The 21,066-nt window shown below is 53.3% G+C and overlaps 1 protein-coding gene across 1 annotated transcript in view; it reads left to right on the top strand.

Annotated features, from left to right (window-relative positions):
* Nucleotides 1–21,066, top strand: part of evi5b (ecotropic viral integration site 5b) — a 381,555-nt gene that overhangs the window by 340,599 nt on the left and 19,890 nt on the right. The window contains exons 13-15 of the mRNA XM_079245478.1: nt 3,689–3,847; nt 4,760–4,906; nt 5,090–5,185. Of these exons, the coding sequence (XP_079101604.1) occupies nt 3,689–3,847; nt 4,760–4,906; nt 5,090–5,185 (402 nt within the window). The remainder of the gene's footprint in view (nt 1–3,688; nt 3,848–4,759; nt 4,907–5,089; nt 5,186–21,066) is intronic.

Genomic DNA, 21,066 nt, shown 5'->3' with positions numbered 1-21,066 from the left:
TTATCCCCGGCCAGTACCACCATCCCCTTCCAGTACCAAAATCACCTTCCAGTACCACCAACCCCTTCCAGTACCACCATAATCGGCCAGTACCACCATCCCTGGCCAGTACCACCAACACCAGCCAGTACCACCATCCTCGGCCAGTGCCACCATTCTCGGCCAGTGCCACCATCCCCGGCCAGTACCACCAACCCTAGCCAGTACTACCAACCCTAGCCAGTACCACCAACCCCGGCAAGTACCACCATCCCCGGCCAGTGCCACCATCCCCGTCCAGTACCACCATCCCCGGCCAGTACCACCAACCCCTTCCAGTACCACCATAATCGGCCAGTACCACCAACCCCGGCCAGTACCACCATCCCCGGCCAGTACCACCAACCCCTTCCAGTACCACCATAATCGGCCAGTACCACCATCCCCAGCCAGTACCACCAACACCAGCCAGTACCACCATCCTCGGCCAGTGCCACCATCCTCGGCCAGTGCCACCATTCTCGGCCAGTGCCACCATCCTCTGCCATTACCACCATCCCCGGCCCGTACCACCATCTCCGGCCAGTACCACCAGTACCACCAACCCCGGCCAGTACCACCATCCCCTTCCAGTACCACCATAATCGGCCAGTACCACCAACCCCGGCCAGTACCACCATAATCGGCCAGTACCACCATCCCCAGCCAGTACCACCAACACCAGCCAGTACCACAATTCTCGGCCAGTGCCACCATCCCCGGCCAGTACCACCATCCCCGGCCAGTACCACCAACCCCTTCCAGTACCACCATAATCGGCCAGTACCACCATCCCCAGCCATTACCACCATCCTCGGCCAGTACCACCAACCCCGGCCAGTACCACCATCCCCGGCCAGTACCACCAACCCCTTCCAGTACCACCATAATCGGCCAGTACCACCATCCCTGGCCAGTACCACCAACACCAGCCAGTACCACCATCCTCGGCCAGTGCCACCATTCTCGGCCAGTGCCACCATCCTCTGCCATTACCACCATCCCCGGCCAGTTCCACCATCCCCGGCCAGTACCACCATCCCCGGCCAGTACCACCAACCCCGGCCATTACCACCATCCTCGGCCAGTACCACCAACCCCGGCCAGTACCACCATCCCCGGCCAGTACCACCAACCCCTTCCAGTACCACCATAATCGGCCAGTACCACCATCCCTGGCCAGTACCACCAACACCAGCCAGTACCACCATCTTCGGCCAGTGCCACCATTCTCGGCCAGTGCCACCATCCCCGGCCAGTACCACCAACCCTAGCCAGTACTACCAACCCTAGCCAGTACCACCAACCCCGGCAAGTACCACCATCCCCGGCCAGTGCCACCATCCCCGTCCAGTACCACCATCCCCGGCCAGTACCACCAACCCCTTCCAGTACCACCATAATCGGCCAGTACCACCAACCCCGGCCAGTACCACCATCCCCGGCCAGTACCACCAACCCCTTCCAGTACCACCATAATCGGCCAGTACCACCATCCCCAGCCAGTACCACCAACACCAGCCAGTACCACCATCCTCGGCCAGTGCCACCATCCTCGGCCAGTGCCACCATTCTCGGCCAGTGCCACCATCCTCTGCCATTACCACCATCCCCGGCCAGTTCCACCATCCCCGGCCAGTACCACCATCCCCGGCCAGTACCACGAACCCCGGCCATTACCACCATCCTCGGCCAGTACCACCATCCCCGGCCAGTACCACCATCCCCGGCCAGTACCACCAACCCCTTCCAGTACCACCATAATCGGCCAGTACCACCATAATCGGCCAGTACCACCGTCCCCGGCCAGTACTATTATCCCCGGCCACTACCACCATCCCCATCCAGCGCCATCATCCCCGGCCAGTACCACCAGCCAGTACCACCATCCCCGGCCAGTGCCACCATCCTCTGCCAGTACCACCATCCCCGGCCAGTACCACCAACCCCGGCCAGTACCACCATCCTCGGCCAGTACCACCATCCCCTTCCAGTACCACCATAATCGGCCATTACCACCATAATCGGCCAGTACCACCATCCCTTGCCAGTACCACCATCCCTTGCCAGTACCTCCAACCGCGGCCAGTACCACCAACCCCGGCCAGTACCACCAACCCCGGCCAGTACTATTATCCCCGGCCAGTACCACCATCCCCATCCAGTACCACCATCCCCGGCCAGTACCACCATCCCAGGCCAGTACCACCTACCCCGGCCAGTACCACCATCCTCGGCCAGTACCACCAGCCAGTACCACCATCCCCGGCCAGTACCACGAGCAAGTACCACCATCCTCCGCCAGTACCACCATCCCCTTCCAGTACCACCATAATCGGCCAGTACCACCATCCCCGGCCAGTACCACCAACCCCAGCCAATACTATTATCCCTGGCTAGTACCACCATCCGCATCCAGCACCATCATCCCCGGCCAGTACCAGCATCCCCATCCAGTACCACCATCCCCTACCAGTACCACCAGCCAGTACCACCATCCCTGGCCAGTACCACCATCCCCGGCCAGTGCCACCATCCCCTTCCAGTACCACCATAATCGGCCAGTACCACCATCCCTGGCCAGTACTATTATCCCCGGCCAGTACTATTATCCCCGGACAGTATGACCATCCCCGGCCAGTACCACCATCCCCGGCCAGTGCCACCATCCCCTTCCAGTACCACCATAATCGGCCAGTACCACCATCCCTTGCCAGTACCACCAACCCCGGCCAGTACCACCAACCCCGGCCAGTACCACCATCCTCGGCCAGTACCACCATCCCCTTCCAGTACCACCATAATCGGCCAGTACCACCATCCCTGGCCAGTACTATTATCCCCGGCCAGTACTATTATCCCCGGACAGTATGACCATCCCCGGCCAGTACCACCATCCCCGGCCAGTGCCACCATCCCCTTCCAGTACCACCATAATCGGCCAGTACCACCATCCCTTGCCAGTACCACCAACCCCGGCCAGTACCACCAACCCCGGCCAGTACCACCATCCTCGGCCAGTACCACCATCCCCTTCCAGTACCACCATAATCGGCCAGTACCACCATCCCTGGCCAGTTCCACCATCCCCGGCCAGTACCACCATCCCTGGCCAGTTCCACCATCCCCGGCCAGTATGACCATCCCCGGCCAGTACCACCATCCCCATCCAGTACCACCATCCCCGGCCAGTACCACCATCCCCGGCCAGTACCACCAACCCCGGCCAGTACTACCAACCCCGGCCAGTACTACCAACCCCGGCCAGTACTACCAACCCCGGCCAGTACCACCATCCTCGGCCAGTACCACCATCCCGTTCCAGTACCACCATAATCGGCCAGTACCACCATCCCTTGCCAGTTCCACCATCCCCGGCCAGTATTACCATCCCCGGCCAGTACCACCATCCCCGGCCAGTACCACCATCCCCGGCCAATACCACCATCCCCGGCCAATACCATTATCCCCGGCCAGTACCACCATCCCCGGCCAGTTTTATGGTCATCTAATCAGAACCGGAGATCAGTGGACCTTTGAGAAAACATGAAAAAAGATCAAACATGAGTAAAACAGTTATCTGCGTTGATAAACACTTGAAAGGAATTGTAGATCCTACGTGTTACGTGCATGAACGTGTACAGAAGTGTAACTGTGCCTGTTTCCTCAGCGTCACCTGGCGCGTACCAGCGGGCGCTGGAAGGACACGTCCAGGAAGAACACCCTGAGTGAGTTACAGGAGGAACTGATGAGTGTGAGGCTCCGGGAAGCCGAGGCCCAGGCAGAGCTGAGGGAGACACGGCAGAGGATGCTGGAGCTGGAGACTCAGGTCAGAGCTTTCCTCCTAATCATCCATTTTCTACATATTCCAAGGAGGCTAGTGGGCGGAGTCTGTCTTGGCAGCTACCAGCTGAAGCAGATAAAGGTTACCAGTCCATCGTGGCAGAAAACTTCCTCAGTGCTTCATCTCAGTCGTGGTGTACCACAGGCTCAGTTCTCCTCCCAGTCTTTAACGCCATAACTCTCTCATTATGTACTAAGTTTATGAGATGTCATAGCATTTTGACAGCATTTTATTACAGGATGGCCTGCAGTTCTAACAATGTTAGGCCAATAATGTGTGACTTATTATGACATGATTGGAAAGTTTTAGGCTTTAATACTTGTAAAATGACCCAAATGATCTTATTATCAGTTGTTACATGAATTACTTTTCTGCTGTTTAAATAAAGAAGATCATAAAAAACCAACAATATGTTAAATTGTGACATAAGTGGCGAGTGTTTGGTTGCTACAGCTGAAAGTCTTTTATTCTTCCCTCTGCCAAGAAGGTTATGTTTTTACCGGCTTTATCTGTTTGTGTTCAAGATAACTCAAAGTTTGGGACGGATTTTAATGAAATGTTCAGGACTTGTTGGAAATGTGAAAAGGAAGTACTGATTTAATCTTGGTGGTGATCCAGATCCAGGAACTTTTTTAAAGGCCTTGGCGGAGGTTTGCGCTCTCTGAGTCTTATGTTATCTTAGCTGTTATGGAATTATCATGTGAGCTCATGGTTTGTTGTGAGAAATACACTTTTCTAGCTGATATTTCAGTGTGACATGAGAAATCTGTAACGCCACAAAGAGCCTTTAGAGGGCAGCAGGAATCTGTTTCCAACCACTCGCTCTCTGAAGTAATGCAGCCAGACTTCCTCAGTGTTTATCTTATCAAAATGAAAATGTGACGTATGTTTGTCCAGAATCAGATTCACAGCAACCAACTGCGGCGGGGGGAGCAGGAGAATCGCTGTCTGCAGGAGCAGGTGCAGAATCTGACCTTGCAGAACAAAGACCTGCATTTGCAGCTGCAGGAGATCAAGCGGAGACGAGCTGAACTGGAATGCAAGGTACAAACGGCTCTACCGGTGCCACGGTGATCAGTTCAGGACTCAGTCAGGACTCGGCAAAACGCGGCCATATGTCTGATCAGCCTTAGGAGTAAAGCCGTCAGTGTCAGGGAGAAGTTGCACGCACATAACCTGTAAAGGAAAGTCAGAGATAAGGTCTAACAGCTTGTTTGTGTTCTGCAGAGCAAAGAGGAGATGATGGCTGTTCGGCTGCGGGAAGCTGACAACATTGCTGCCATGGCGGAGCTTCAGCAGCAGATCTCAGAGCTAGAGATTCAGGTAGAGTCCCGACTCGACTCCTGCCTCACTGACAAACCCCAGTTGTCCCTCCAGAGTTTTTTCTCGCAGAATGTGTAGCGGTGACCAAACAACTGAAGTTTGGAGCCTGTGAAATTACTCGATGGAACAGACAGGATCAGGCAAGCAGGACTATCCGAGGAAACTGTCTGACTCTGACCTCCTTTAGTGCCGGTTGCCATGGCAACCCTGCAGTCAATCACACTGAATCCGCCCCCCAGCAGGTTTGGAGGTGTGTGTGTTGTAACGTGCTGGTTCCTGTTGATCATGGATGTTTAATAGATCTTATCCTCCTCACACTGTTTTCGGGTTTTTATGTCCAGGTTTCCATGTTTATAGTGTTTACACTGAAAATCAAACGCAAGTGGATCTAAACCAGTTCCAGTTACCATGAGAGAAGACAAGCAAAATGCTGCTCCCACATAAATGCAGACTCACAGACTCAAAGGGTCCATTAAAGACGCATTACGTAACTTTCTTACCTTAAACTCGGCATCCTGGACATGTCCGATGACACAGTGACGTCTAGCAGGTGTATTTCTAAAGCCGCTGCTGCCCAGCAGCGTCCCGAGGCTGAGAAACCGACACGATACAGCATTTCCATCCGGGACGCGACGTTTGGCTTCACGGTATAATAACGAACTGGATGTTCTGAACACGCAATGTCGCTGATTCACCAAAGAAACAAGAAGATCAGCACTAGAACGTCCACAGTCCAGCCATTTGGCTTTTCTACCTGCAATGTCCAGAGGACAGCCAAATGGCTGGATTAGTTAAAATTTGCATGTCCAAAAAGCAGCCCCTTACATTGTTTGCACATGAACAGCACGGCCATTAGGCTTTTCCAGTTTGCATGCAAAAAGGGCAAGCCAAGTGGCTGCACAAGTTTTTCATTAGTTCCCCTCACTTCTTTCAGAGTAAGACGTCAACACAGATTTGTGTTTCTTGTCTTGCAGAAATTTATTGCTAATGCATGGATTTAAACAAGACTCCTTTACTTTCAAAGTTAAGCTTAGACTCTACATTGTCTGCACATACTTGGCCCTGCCACACCATTTCCTTTCTGCATTTGCCACAGATATACTTCTATCAATCAATACCAATCCGAGTGTCTCCAGTCTCAAACATGCTGCTAAGGATGCTGCTGGTCCTCTCTGTTTGGGCACCAGAGGTTGAAAACACCAGATGAATAATGAGATAAAGTATCATCATGGTTACGCTTTTACACACACCATGATGACAGTTGAGCTCTTGACGCAAACTAAGAAAAAATATCTTATCACTACATAAAACCTAATAATGCAACTTACCAGAGTGCTGAATTCATTACAGTCCAAAGTCTTTTAGACGGATCCTGGAAGCTTCCGGTGAATCTTATTGCTTGTGCCAAGGAGGGGGGTCTTCTGGCCGAGCAGTCATCATGCAAGTAACACCGATGTAAAGAAGTTTGTGGAAACAGTTCTTCCTTTGTCCATGAACGTTTCCATGAGCTTCATCACCACGTTTTCTGATAGACTCTCCACCGTGGGGCAATTGAGGTCTTGTCCAAGATATGGAATGATATTGAATTAAATGAAATGAAAAATACTTTATTAATCACCAAAGGGAAATATTATAGTATATAATAATAACTATAGGAGGTCTTGTTCCGGAGGCTGATGGCTGCTGGCAGGAATGATCTTCTGTATCTTTCAGTCTTACATCGGACCTGAAGAAGCCTCTCACTGAACACACTTTGGTGTTTCATCACTGTGTTGTGGAGAGGGTGTGAAGAATCCTCCATCATCTTCATCAGCTTGTGCAGCATTCTTCTTTGGACAATCAGCTCCAGAGTTACTCCAAGCACAGAAGCAGCTTTCTGGATCAGTTTGTTGATTCTCTTCAAGTCTCTGGTTCTGATGCTACTACCCCAGCAGATGCTGCAAAGCTGACTGCACTCTCCACAACAGACTTATAGAAGATATGCAACATCTTGGTGCAGACGTTAAACCATCTCAGCTTCCTTAAGAAGTACAGTCTGCTCTGACCTTTCTTGTAGATGTAGTCAGTGTTGCATTTCCAGTCCAGTTTGTTGTCCAGCTGAACTCCAAGATACTTGTATTCCTCCACCACCTCCACCTCCTCTCCCAGGATGGAAACAGTGCTTTGTTTATTCTTCTTCCTCCTGAAGTCAACAATCATCTCTTTTGCACACATACTTGGATTTCAAGCCACCAGAACTGGATGCCAAGTTTATCAGGTTTTGTTGTGATGTACTGCAGGAAACAGCAGTGGGTTGTTGTTGGAAACGGTTGTTCGTTAGTGTGATGTACCTGCTTGGGTTGTAAGATTTGATGCAGTTGACAACAAAAGACCTCCAAACATTAGAGATTGCAGCAAACCTCAGTCCCAACTCGTTCAGTGGGCGTGCTCTTGTCATCGAAGCGTAGGTGCTCCATAATGTCTTTCAAGCAATTTCAGACCATTGTTTTGGAGATCAGTGGATTTCCCATTTTTGCCGACTCTGCATCTTGCTTGGATGAAAGTTTGACCACCCCCCCACACGAGGAGGATGGCAGTGACCATTAGTTCAGGGTGGGCCATGAACCCGCTGTCATCCTGTGTTTGCCGTCCATGCTGAACAATCCAGTCCTGTATAGTCAGAAGCATGTCCAGAGCGAGGAAAGAGAGGAAACTTTGGAACATGTACTTCTGACCAAAGCAGTTAGCTCTTCCTCTGGCATGGCGTCCTATGGGCCTGTGATGGAGAGGCCTTCCAACCTGTTCGCAACGCCACACTGTGCCATATCCTGGCTTTCCTGTCGGCCCAGTGTGTGTCTCCCGTCAGCTTCTTGTTTCTAACGGCGGTGAAACCTCCTCGTTGTAAGGTGATCAGATTTCTGAGATGTGAGCAAGAAAAACCTCCACAAGTTTAGAAATCCATGCAGAGATACATAGTGGTGATTACATCATGTTGTTTCACCTCTTTATTCTTAATTTTTATTATTGTTATCATTATTATAGAATTATTAAACTTTTGGGAAATTTCTTCCTCACGGAAAAGAGAACGTAAAATTCTTCAACATTTGACATTTTGTCAGATCTTCCATTTCCTTCATATTTCAACTTTCAGAACATTCATCTAAACATTAAATGTTTCAAATGGACTCCGATTGTTTCTAATTTTCATACTTTTCCAGGATTATTCAGGTACATTTCAGTCAGCTTCAACATTCTTCAGCTGCGTCTTCACAGCATCATCTTCATATGAACTTCAGTTCATCTTTTTATTTAGAATTATATTTAAAAAATATCTTAAATCTGCCTCCTCTGCATTGATGTAGGATGGTTTTAATCTTTTCCTAAAACACAACTGCATTATCAGCAAAAGAAAATGGGTTGTTTAGGAAATCTTATCAGGAGAAATGTCTGAACCCGGCTGAAGGACTCCTGTCTCTTCTCCATCAGAGTGGCGAGGGTTGACTTGATTCAGGAACATATCTAAATCCTGCTCACTGCTGTAAAGTTGATGCATCTTGGTTGTTTAGTTGACTTACTGAGATTCTGACAGAGCTGGGAGGCTCTTCCCTTTCCCTGATCTGAGCGTGGAATGTGACTGAATGACCACATTACAATGTCCCAGCTAGACGACCAGCAGGTTTTACTGCATTTATAAATGAAAGATGGCAAAGTGTTGGCTGTGTCCTGGACATCGTAGGAGAAGTCAAACATCCTGGACGTTCTCGTGTTAAAGAGAGAAGAGTCATGGTCTCCTGCTGGCTAACAGGTCCGGTAGGATGGCGCTGAGGATGGAGAGACGACAGGAAGAAAGGAAGGATGGAGAGACGACAGGAAGAAAGGAAGGATGGAGAGACGACAGGAAGAAAGGAAGGATGGAGAGACGACAGGAAGAAAGGAAGGATGGAGAGAAGACAGGAAGAAAGGAAGGATGGAGAGAAGACAGGAAGAAAGGAAGGATGGAGGATGGAGAGAAGACAGGAAGAAAGGAAGGATGGAGAGAAGACAGGAAGAAAGGAAGGATGGAGAGAAAACAGGAAGAAAGGAAGGATGGAGAGACGACAGGAAGAAAGGAAGGATGGAGAGACGACAGGAAGAAAGGAAGGATGGAGAGAAGACAGGAAGAAAGGAAGGATGGAGACAAAACAGGAAGAAAGGAAGGATGGAGAGACGACAGGAAGAAAGGAAGGATGGAGGATGGAGAGAAGACAGGAAGAAAGGAAGGATGGAGGATGGAGAGAAGACAGGAAGAAAGGAAGGATGGAGAGAAGACAGGAAGAAAGGAAGGATGGAGGATGGAGAGAAGACAGGAAGAAAGGAAGGATGGAGAGAAGACAGGAAGAAAGGAAGGATGGAGAGACGACAGGAAGAAAGGAAGGATGGCGCTCCAGTTGTTCTGACTGGATTCCCTGGTTGCTATGGGAACATCCAAATGAACTGGGACTCAGATGGAAACAGTGGATTCAGTCCATTACAGAGCAGATCCAGGTCCGCTTCAGATCCTGGTCCGCTTCAGAACCAGGTCCGCTTCCGATCCTGGTCCGCTTCAGATCCTGGTTCGCTTCAGATCCTGGTTCGCTTCCGATCCTGGTCCGCTTCAGATCCTGGTCCGCTTCAGATCCAGGTCCGCTTCAGATCCTGGTCCGCTTCAGATCCTGGTTCGCTTCCGATCCTGGTCCGCTTCAGATCCAGGTCCGCTTCAGATCCTGGTCCGCTTCAGATCCTGGTCCGCTTCAGATCCAGGTCCGCTTCAGGTCCTGGTCCGCTTCAGATCCTGGTCCGCTTCAGATCCTGGTCCGCTTCAGGTCCTGGTCCGCTTCAGTTCCTGGTCCGCGTCAGGTCCCGGTCCGCTTCAGATCCCGGTCCGCTTCAGATCCTGGTCCGCTTCAGGTCCAGGTCCGCTCCAGATCCAGGTCCGCTCCAGATCCTGGTCCGCTTCAGATCCTGGTTCGCTTCCGATCCTGGTCCGCTTCAGGTCCTGATCCGCTTCAGATCATGGTCCGCTTCAGATCCTGGTCTGCTTCAGGTCCAGGTCTGCTTCAGGTCCCGGTCCGCTTCAGGTCCAGGTCCGCTTCAGATCCAGGTCCGCTTCAGATCGCTTCAGTTCCTGGTCCGCTTCAGATCCTGGTCCGCTTCAGTTCCCGGTCCGCTTCAGATCCTGGTCCGCTTCAGTTCCTGGTCCGCTTCAGATCAGCTTAGGATCCTGGTCCGCTTCAGATCCTGGTCCGCTTCAGGTCCTGGTCCGCTTCAGATCCTGGTCCGCTTCAGGTCCAGGTCCGCTTCAGGTCCAGGTCCTCTTCAGATCCAGGTCCGCTTCAGGTCCTGATCCGCTTCAGGTCCTGATCCGCTTCATATCCTGATCCGCTTCAGGTCCTGATCCGCTTCAGATCCAGGTCCGCTTCAGATGCAGGTCCGCTTCAGATCCCGGTCCGCTTCAGATCCTGGTCCGCTTCAGGTCCAGGTCCGCTCCAGATCCAGGTCCGCTCCAGATCCTGGTCCGCTTCAGATCCTGGTTCGCTTCCGATCCTGGTCCGCTTCAGGTCCTGATCCGCTTCAGATCATGGTCCGCTTCAGATCCTGGTCTGCTTCAGGTCCAGGTCTGCTTCAGGTCCCGGTCCGCTTCAGGTCCCGGTCCGCTTCAGATCCAGGTCCGCTTCAGATCGCTTCAGTTCCTGGTCCGCTTCAGATCCTGGTCCGCTTCAGTTCCCGGTCCGCTTCAGATCCTGGTCCGCTTCAGTTCCTGGTCCGCTTCAGATCAGCTTAGGATCCTGGTCCGCTTCAGATCCTGGTCCGCTTCAGGTCCTGGTCCGCTTCAGATCCTGGTCCGCTTCAGGTCCAGGTCCGCTTCAGGTCCAGGTCCTCTTCAGATCCAGGTCCGCTTCAGGTCCTGATCCGCTTCAGGTCCTGATCCGCTTCATATCCTGATCCGCTTCAGGTCCTGATCCGCTTCAGATCCAGGTCCGCTTCAGATGCAGGTCCGCTTCAGGTCCTGATCCGCTTCAGATCCTGGTCCGCTTCAGATCCTTGTCCGCTTCAGATCCTGGTCCGCTTCAGGTCCTGATCCGCTTCAGATCATGGTCCGCTTCAGATCCTGGTCCGCTTCAGGTCCAGGTCCGCTTCAGGTCCAGGTCCGCTTCAGGTCCCGGTCCGCTTCAGATCCAGGTCCGTTCCAGATCCTGGTCCGCTCCAGATCCTGGTCCGCTTCAGATCTTGGTCCGCTCCAGATCCTGGTCCGCTTCTGATCCTGGTCCGTTTCAGGTCCTGGTCCGCTTCAGATCCTGGTCCGCTTCAGATCCTGGTCCGTTTCAGGTCCTGGTCCGCTTCAGGTCCTGGTCCGCTCCAGATCCTGGTCCGCTTCAGGTCCAGGTCCGCTCCAGATCCTGGTCCGCTTCAGATCCTGGTTCGCTTCCGATCCTGGTCCCCTTCAGATCCAGGTCCGCTTCAGATCTTGGTCCGCTCCAGATCCTGGTCCGCTTCAGATCCTGGTCTGTTTCAGGTCCTGGTCCGCTTCAGATCCTGGTCCGCTTCAGATCCTGGTCCGTTTCAGGTCCTGGTCCGCTTCAGATCCTGGTCCGTTTCAGGTCCTGGTCCGCTTCAGATCCTGGTCCGCTTCAGATTCCGGTCCGCTTCAGATCCCGGTCCGCTTCAGGTCCCGGTCCGCTTCAGATCCCGGTCCGCTTCAGATCCAGGTCCGCTCCAGATCCAGGTCCGCTCCAGATCCTGGTCCGCTTCAGATCCTGGTTCGCTTCCGATCCTGGTCCGCTTCAGGTCCTGATCCGCTTCAGATCATGGTCCACTTCAGATCCTGGTCTGCTTCAGGTCCAGGTCTGCTTCAGGTCCCGGCCCGCTTCAGGTCCAGGTCCGCTCCTGATCCTGGTCCGCTCCAGATCCAGGTCCACTCCAGATCCTGGTCCGCTTCAGATCCAGGTACGCTCCTGATCCTGATCCGCTCCAGATCCAGGTCCGCTCCAGATCCTGGTCCGCTTCAGATCTTGGTCCGCTCCAGATCTTGGTCCGCTCCAGATCCTGGTCCGCTTCAGATCGCTTCAGTTCCTGGTCCGCTTCAGATCCTGGTCCGCTTCAGTTCCCGGTCCGCTTCAGATCCTGGTCCGCTTCAGTTCCTGGTCCGCTTCAGATCAGCTTAGGATCCTGGTCCGCTTCAGATCCTGGTCCGCTTCAGGTCCTGGTCCGCTTCAGATCCTGGTCCGCTTCAGGTCCAGGTCCGCTTCAGGTCCAGGTCCTCTTCAGATCCAGGTCCGCTTCAGGTCCTGATCCGCTTCAGGTCCTGATCCGCTATATATCCTGATCCGCTTCAGGTCCTGATCCGCTTCAGATCCAGGTCCGCTTCAGATGCAGGTCCGCTTCAGGTCCTGATCCGCTTCAGATCCTGGTCCGCTTCAGATCCTTGTCCGCTTCAGATCCTGGTCCGCTTCAGGTCCTGATCCGCTTCAGATCATGGTCCGCTTCAGGTCCTGATCCGCTTCAGATCATGGTCCGCTTCAGATCCTGGTCCGCTTCAGGTCCAGGTCCGCTTCAGGTCCAGGTCCGCTTCAGGTCCCGGTCCGCTTCAGATCCAGGTCCGTTCCAGATCCTGGTCCGCTCCAGATCCTGGTCCGCTTCAGATCTTGGTCCGCTCCAGATCCTGGTCCGCTTCTGATCCTGGTCCGTTTCAGGTCCTGGTCCGCTTCAGATCCTGGTCCGCTTCAGATCCTGGTCCGTTTCAGGTCCTGGTCCGCTTCAGGTCCTGGTCCGCTCCAGATCCTGGTCCGCTTCAGGTCCAGGTCCGCTCCAGATCCTGGTCCGCTTCAGATCCTGGTTCGCTTCCGATCCTGGTCCCCTTCAGATCCAGGTCCGCTTCAGGTCCAGGTCCGCTTCAGATCCTGGTCCGCTTCAGAACCTGGTCCGCTTCCGATCCAGGTCCGCTTCAGATCCTGGTCCGCTTCAGAACCTGGTCCGCTTCAGAACCTGGTCCCCTTCAGATCCTGGTCCGCTTCAGATCCTGGTCCGCTTCAGTTCCTGGTCCGCTTCAGATCAGCTTAGGATCCTGGTCCGCTTCAGATCCAGGTCCGTTCCAGATCCTGGTCCGCTTCAGATCCAGGTCCGCTCCAGATCCTGGTCCGCTTCAGATCTTGGTCCGCTCCAGATCCTGGTCCGCTTCAAATCCTGGTCTGTTTCAGGTCCTGGTCCGCTTCAGATCCTGGTCCGCTTCAGATCCTGGTCCGCTTCAGATCCTGGTCCGTTTCAGGTCCTGGTCCGCTTCAGATCCTGGTCCGTTTCAGGTCCTGGTCCGCTTCAGATCCTGGTCCGCTTCAGATTCCGGTCCGCTTCAGATCCCGGTTCGCTTCAGGTCCCGGTCCGCTTTAGATCCCGGTCCGCTTCAGATCCAGGTCCGCTCCAGATCCAGGTCCGCTCCAGATCCTGGTCCGCTTCAGATCCTGGTTCGCTTCCGATCCTGGTCCGCTTCAGGTCCTGATCCGCTTCAGATCATGGTCCACTTCAGATCCTGGTCTGCTTCAGGTCCAGGTCTGCTTCAGGTCATGGCCCGCTTCAGGTCCAGGTCCGCTCCTGATCCTGGTCCGCTACAGATCCAGGTCCACTCCAGATCCTGGTCCGCTTCAGATCCAGGTACGCTCCTGATCCTGGTCCGCTCCAGATCCAGGTCCGCTCCAGATCCTGGTCCGCTTCAGATCTTGGTCCGCTCCAGATCCTGGTCCGCTTCAGATCCTGGTCCGCTTCAGTTCCTGGTCCGCTTCAGATCAGCTTAGGATCCTGGTCCGCTTCAGATCCAGGTCCGTTTCAGGTCCTGGTCCGCTTCAGATCCCGGTCCGCTTCAGATCCAGGTCCGCTTCAGATCCTGGTCCGCTTCAGGTCCAGGTCCGCTCCAGATCCTGGTCCGCTTCAGATCCTGGTTTGCTTCCGATCCTGGTCCCCTTCAGATCCAGGTCCGCATAGGGTCCAGGTCCGCTTCAGATCCTGGTCCGCTTCAGAACCTGGTCCGCTTCCGATCCAGGTCCGCTTCAGATCCCGGTCCGCTTCAGATCCCGGTCCGCTTCAGATCCAGGTCCGCTCCAGATCCTGGTCCGCTTCAGGTCCAGGTCCGCTCCAGATCCTGGTCCGCTTCAGATCCTGGTTCGCTTCCGATCCTGGTCCCCTTCAGATCCAGGTCCGCTTCAGGTCCAGGTCCGCTTCAGATCCTGGTCCGCTTCAGAACCTGGTCCCCTTCAGATCCTGGTCCGCTTCAGATCCTGGTCCGCTTCAGTTCCTGGTCCGCTTCAGATCAGCTTAGGATCCTGGTCCGCTTCAGATCCAGGTCCGTTCCAGATCCTGGTCCGCTTCAGATCCAGGTCCGCTCCAGATCCTGGTCCGCTTCAGATCTTGGTCCGCTCCAGATCCTGGTCCGCTTCAGATCCTGGTCTGTTTCAGGTCCTGGTCCGCTTCAGATCCTGGTCCGCTTCAGATCCTGGTCCGTTTCAGGTCCTGGTCCGCTTCAGATCCTGGTCCGTTTCAGGTCCTGGTCCGCTTCAGATCCTGGTCCGCTTCAGATTCCGGTCCGCTTCAGATCCCGGTCCGCTTCAGGTCCCGGTCCGCTTCAGATCCAGGTCCGCTTCAGATCCAGGTCCGCTCCAGATCCTGGTCCGCTTCAGATCCTGGTTCGCTTCAGGTCCTGATCCGCTTCAGATCATGGTCCACTTCAGATCCTGGTCTGCTTCAGGTCCAGGTCTGCTTCAGGTCCCGGCCCGCTTCAGGTCCAGGTCCGCTCCTGATCCTGGTCCGCTCCAGATCCAGGTCCACTCCAGATCCTGGTCCGCTTCAGATCCAGGTACGCTCCTGATCCTGGTCCGCTCCAGATCCAGGTCCGCTCCAGATCCTGGTCCGCTCCAGATCCAGGTCCGCTCCAGATCCTGGTCCGCTTCAGATCATGGTCCGCTCCAGATCCTGGTCCGCTTCAGATCCTGGTCCGTTTCAAGTCCTGGTCCGCTTCAGATCCTCGTCCGCTTCAGATCCTGGTCCGTTTCAGGTCCTGGTCCGCTTCAGATCCCGGTCCGCTTCAGATCTTGGTCCGCTCCAGATCCTGGTCCGCTCCAGATCCAGGTCCGCTCCAGATCCTGGTCCGCTTCAGATCTTGGTCCGCTCCAGATCCTGGTCCGCTTCAGATCCTGGTCCGCTTCAGATCCTGGTCCGTTTCAAGTCCTGGTCCGCTTCAGATCCTGGTCCACTTCAGATCCTGGTCCGTTTCAGGTCCTGGTCCGCTTCAGATCCCGGTCCGCTTCAGATCCAGGTCCGCTCCAGATCCTGGTCCGCTTCAGGTCCAGGTCCGCTTCAGATCAGCTTAGGATCCTGGTCCGCTTCAGATCCAGGTCCGTTCCAGATCCTGGTCCGCTTCAGATCCAGGTCCGCTCCAGATCCTGGTCCGCTTCAGATCTTGGTCCGCTCCAGATCCTGGTCCGCTTCAGATCCTGGTCTGTTTCAGGTCCTGGTCCGCTTCAGATCCTGGTCCGCTTCAGATCCTGGTCCGTTTCAGATCCTGGTCCGCTTCAGATCCTGGTCCGTTTCAGGTCCTGGTCCGCTTCAGATCCTGGTCCGCTTCAGATTCCGGTCCGCTTCAGATCCCGGTCCGCTTCAGGTCCCGGTCCGCTTCAGATCCCGGTCCGCTTCAGATCCAGGTCCGCTCCAGATCCAGGTCCGCTCCAGATCCTGGTCCGCTTCAGATCCTGGTTCGCTTCCGATCCTGGTCCGCTTCAGGTCCTGATCCGCTTCAGATCATGGTCCACTTCAGATCCTGGTCTGCTTCAGGTCCAGGTCTGCTTCAGGTCCCGGCCCGCTTCAGGTCCAGGTCCGCTCCTGATCCTGGTCCGCTCCAGATCCAGGTCCACTCCAGATCCTGGTCCGCTTCAGATCCAGGTACGCTCCTGATCCTGATCCGCTCCAGATCCAGGTCCGCTCCAGATCCTGGTCCGCTTCAGATCTTGGTCCGCTCCAGATCTTGGTCCGCTCCAGATCCTGGTCCGCTCCAGATCCAGGTCCGCTCCAGATCCTGGTCCGCTTCAGATCCAGGTCCGCTCCTGATCCTGATCCGCTCCAGATCCAGGTCCGCTCCAGATCCTGGTCCGCTTCAGATCTTGGTCCGCTCCAGATCCTGGTCCGTTTCAGGTCCTGGTCCGCTTCAGATCCTGGTCCGCTTCAGATCCTGGTCCGTTTCAGATCCTGGTCCGCTTCAGATCCTGGTCCGTTTCAGGTCCTGGTCCGCTTCAGATCCCGGTCCGCTTCAGGTCCCGGTCCGCTTCAGATCCCGGTCCGCTCCAGATCCCGGTCCGCTCCAGATCCTGGTCCGCTTCAGATCCTGGTTCGCTTCCGATCCAGGTCCGCTTCAGATCCAGGTCCGCTCCAGATCCTGGTCCGCTTCAGATCCAGGTCCGCTTCAGATCCTGGTCCGTTTCAGATCCAGGTCCGCTTCAGATCCTGGCCTGCTTCAGATCTAGGTGCGCTTCAGATCCTGGTCCGCTTCAGATCCTGGTCCGCTTCAGATCCTGGTCTGCTTCAGATCCTGGTCCACTTCATAACCTGGTCCCCTTCAGATCCTGGTCCACTTCAGATCGCTTCAGTTACTGGTCCGCTTCAGATCCTGGTCCACTTCAGTTCCTGGTCCGCTTCAGATCAGCTTAGGATCCTGGTCCGCTTCCGATCCTGGTCCGCTTCCGATCCTGGTCCGCTTCCGATCCAGGTCCGCTTCAGAACCTGGTCCGCTTAGGATCCAGGTCAGTTTGAAGCGGCTCAGATACAGAGAGGGGACTACAAAACCAAGTTCATTGTGGGAACAACACAACAGCGGCGTACACGGTTCCAAACTGTTCTGGATGAAGTCTGGTAAACCAACAAGTTCACATGTAGCTCCATGATGGAGTCTGAGGTTTTCACCAGATCAACCAGTTCCTTCTCCCTGCACCTTCACCTGATGAACCAGTTCCTTCTCCCTGCGCCTTCACCAGATGAACCAGTTCTTTCTCCCTGCGCCTTCCCAGATGAACCAGTTCTTTCTCCCTGCGCCTTCACCAGATGAACCAGTTCTTTCTCCCTGCGCCTTCACCAGATGAACCAGTTCTTTCTCCCTGCGCCTTCACCAGATGAACCAGTTCTTTCTCCCTGCGCCTTCACCAGATGAACCAGTTCCTTCTCCCTGCGCCTTCACCAGATGAACCAGTTCTTTCTCCCTGCGCCTTCACCAGATGAACCAGTTCCTTCTCCCTGCGCCTTCACCAGATAAACCAGTTCCTTCTCCCTGCACCTTCACCAGATGAACCAGTTCTTTCTCCCTGCGCCTTCACCAGATGAACCAGTTCTTTCTCCCTGCGCCTTCACCAGATGAACCAGTTCCTTCTCCCTGCGCCTTCACCTGATGAACCAGTTCCTTCTCCCTGCACCTTCTCCTGATGAACCAGTTCTTTCTCCCTGCGCCTTCACCAGATGAACCAGTTCTTTCTTCCTGCGCCTTCACCAGAGGAATCAGTTCCTTCTCCCTGCGCCTTCACCAGATGAACCAGTTCCTTCTCCCTGCGCCTTCACCAGATGAACCAGTTCCTTCTCCCTGCGCCTTCACCAGATGAACCAGTTCCTTCTCCCTGCGCCTTCACCAGATGAACCAGTTCCTTCTCCCTGCGCCTTCACCAGATGAACCAGTTCCTTCTCCCTGCGCCTTCACCAGATGAACCAGTTCCTTCTCCCTGCGCCTTCACCAGATGAACCAGTTCTTTCTCCCTGCGCCTTCACCAGATGAACCAGTTCCTTCTCCCTGCGCCTTCACCAGATGAACCAGTTCTTTCTCCCTGCGCCTTCACCAGATGAACCAGTTCTTTCTCCCTGCGCCTTCACCAGATGAACCAGTTCCTTCTCCCTGCGCCTTCACCAGATGAACCAGTTCCTACTCCCTGCGCCTTCACCAGATGAACCAGTTCCTTCTCCCTGCGCCTTCACCAGATGAACCAGTTCCTTCTCCCTGCGCCTTCACCAGATGAACCAGTTCCTTCTCCCTGCGCCTTCACCAGATGAACCAGTTCTTTCTCCCTGCACCTTCACCAGATGAACCAGTTCTTTCTCCCTGCGCCTTCACCAGATGAACCAGTTCCTTCTCCCTGCGCCTTCACCAGATGAACCAGTTCCTTCTCCCTGCGCCTTCACCAGATGAACCAGTTCTTTCTCCCTGCGCCTTCACCAGATGAACCAGTTCTTTCTCCCTGCGCCTTCACCAGATGAACCAGTTCTTTCTCTTTGCGCCTTCACCAGATGAACCAGTTCTTTCTCCCTGCGCCTTCACCAGATGAACCAGTTCTTTCTCCCTGCGCCTTCACCAGATGAACCAGTTCCTTCTCCCTGCGCCTTCACCAGATGAACCAGTTCTTTCTCCCTGCGCCTTCACCAGATGAACCAGTTCTTTCTCCCTGCGCCTTCACCAGATGAACCAGTTCTTTCTCCCTGCGCCTTCACCAGATGAACCAGTTCCTTCTCCCTGCGCCTTCACCAGATGAACCAGTTCTTTCTCCCTGCGCCTTCACCAGATGAACCAGTTCTTTCTCCCTGCGCCTTCACCAGATGAACCAGTTCTTTCTCCCTGCGCCTTCACCAGATGAACCAGTTCCTTCTCCCTGCGCCTTCACCAGATGAACCAGTTCTTTCTCCCTGCGCCTTCACCAGATGAACCAGTTCTTTCTCGGACCAGGTCTAGAGGATTATCCTGGAGGGAATACATCTAAAGCTTGTTTGTCTGCAGGTTTTATTGTGTTTGCTGACTTTTTACTGATTACTTATGAAGGAGGGTGTTGTCTAATGATTTGGTACAAACGTTCTGAGGAAACAGTCGGTGTACGCAGAGCCTACATATTCGGTTTGCTTTCCTGGAGGTGTTCTTATGTTGCTGTAAAAGACAGACTTCAGTCTCATCAGAATGTTCTTGCCTTCTGCTGCATGATCTTTGGGAAGATTGAAGGTTTTTAGAAGAAGGAAGACACTGGTGATGCTTTATTTTTGGTCATAAATGAGTAATAGTCTGGCACCTTGTGACTCTGAACCCACAGAAATGTATCTGTGTGTAAAAATGTATCTGTTTTGTATCCTGGCAGGATGTGAGCTTGTCTGCTGAATGTGTCTGACTGGATCGGGTGCATGAGATGTTGGATCTGCTGTTTATCCGACCTGCGATGAAGCAGCAGAGTGTTTCCTTCCAGCCAGCTGTGTGTGTGAGGTTATTGTTGGCGGGTTCTTCAGATGAAGCGACATGCAGCTTTTTTCATTTAGCCATCGTTCCTTAGATGAGAAGTCAGATGGTGCCATGTGATATGGCCTCCCCAGCTCAGAGAAGGTAACCGCTGAAATAGAAAAGACTTTGACACAAAGGTAGTTTTCATCTATTTTATGTACTTTTCTTTGGTTAAATAGTAAGAGAGTAAAAATGCTCACTGCGAAAGGGAAGTGTTGTTATTCCATTAAGTCTGTAAACACAACATGTTGGGTATGTTCCTGTGTTGTCAAAGCAAACACTGGTGTTATCTGACCAACATGGAGACAGATGAGGCTTCAGTTGCAGTTTGACTTTAACATGTTTCACATGCTTTAAACCAAAGGCCCAAACTATTTATAACACCCACAAGTAGAAAAAAAACGCCTCCTCTTCTCCTCCTTCACCTCTGTTGCGCCATGTGGTCTGAGGTTTGGTTACTCAGTGGTGGAACAAAAACACGCAGAACCGCCCTCAATCATGATCAACTCTCAGCTCAGTCTCTGAAAATCTCACAGAAACCTTTCACTTTATTCACAGCTTCATGTTGTTCAGAAACCGCTCTCTGAGAGCTGCCTAACCCGAACCCTTCCTGTCTGATGTTTAAATCACCGTTGTGACTCCTCGGCCTGCGGTTTGCTCCTTTCTTCTGTAACTAGTGGAAAACTGGAAGTCTGGAGGAAATGTTTGGGCTTCCTCTTCAGATTGCTGATGGTCTGTGACCAGATGGACATCTGCAGAGATTGAAGGACATTCAGACGTATGGTGGAGAGGTTAAGTTTGGCCTCGGTTAAACCAGCTCCACTGTTGCTTGGCATGATAGGAAGTGGTTTCTCATCTCAAAGCAGTTTCTACCCAACATGCACGGTTTATTTCAAGGTTTCTGTGACATGCTCAGAGATTTGTGCTGAAAGTTTTAGCTGCTTGTAAATAAATGTCTTATGTCTATATTAAGTTTTTCATGCTGGTGCAGGAAATGATGTGAGGTGTAATCACCTGGACTTTTTTTTACCAAGAAGAAATAAGATAAGTTTAACTGTAAATTTGGTCATAGTAAAAAGTGAATCATACATTTTCACACTACAACTGTGAATTTTCACACTTCCCTCACAGATGTGTCTGCAGATTCAGAATAACCTGAACGTGATCGCCACAACAAGGCTGATATGTGTCAAGTGTCAAAATCCTTAAAATGTGCCGTTTGCTCGGACGCTGGAGGAGAATTCTTTTCTGATGTGTGATCAGCCTGAAGTTGTACAAAAACTGAGCAAAACCCAGAACAAGTGTCTCCAAATGGCTGAGTGTTAAAGTGAAGGAGGAGGGGGGCGTGAGGCCAGCATGAGGAGGTGTGTTGTGTGGCCACAGCTGCTGCTTCACCAGCTGAACCCCAAGAAGTCTCATTAACTGCTACTTCTCTGCTGAACCTCAACAACAACTGATCCTCTCACCTGTCCTTAAAAAGACTGAGCCTGCCAGGAGCCTCAGCGTCAGCCCTCCTCACCGCAGGAAGGAAAAACCCCGTCTGTATTTTGGGGTGTTGGTCAGCCAGTGCTTCACCTGTTTGCATTCTTCTAGTGAAAGTTTCAGAGTGTTTACGTCG

Source organism: Telmatherina bonti (genome assembly GCF_933228915.1).
Source record: "Telmatherina bonti genome assembly, chromosome: 8".
In the NCBI taxonomy this organism is placed as follows: Eukaryota; Metazoa; Chordata; class Actinopteri; order Atheriniformes; family Telmatherinidae; genus Telmatherina; species Telmatherina bonti.
This window is presented reverse-complemented; position numbering and strand designations above follow the sequence as displayed.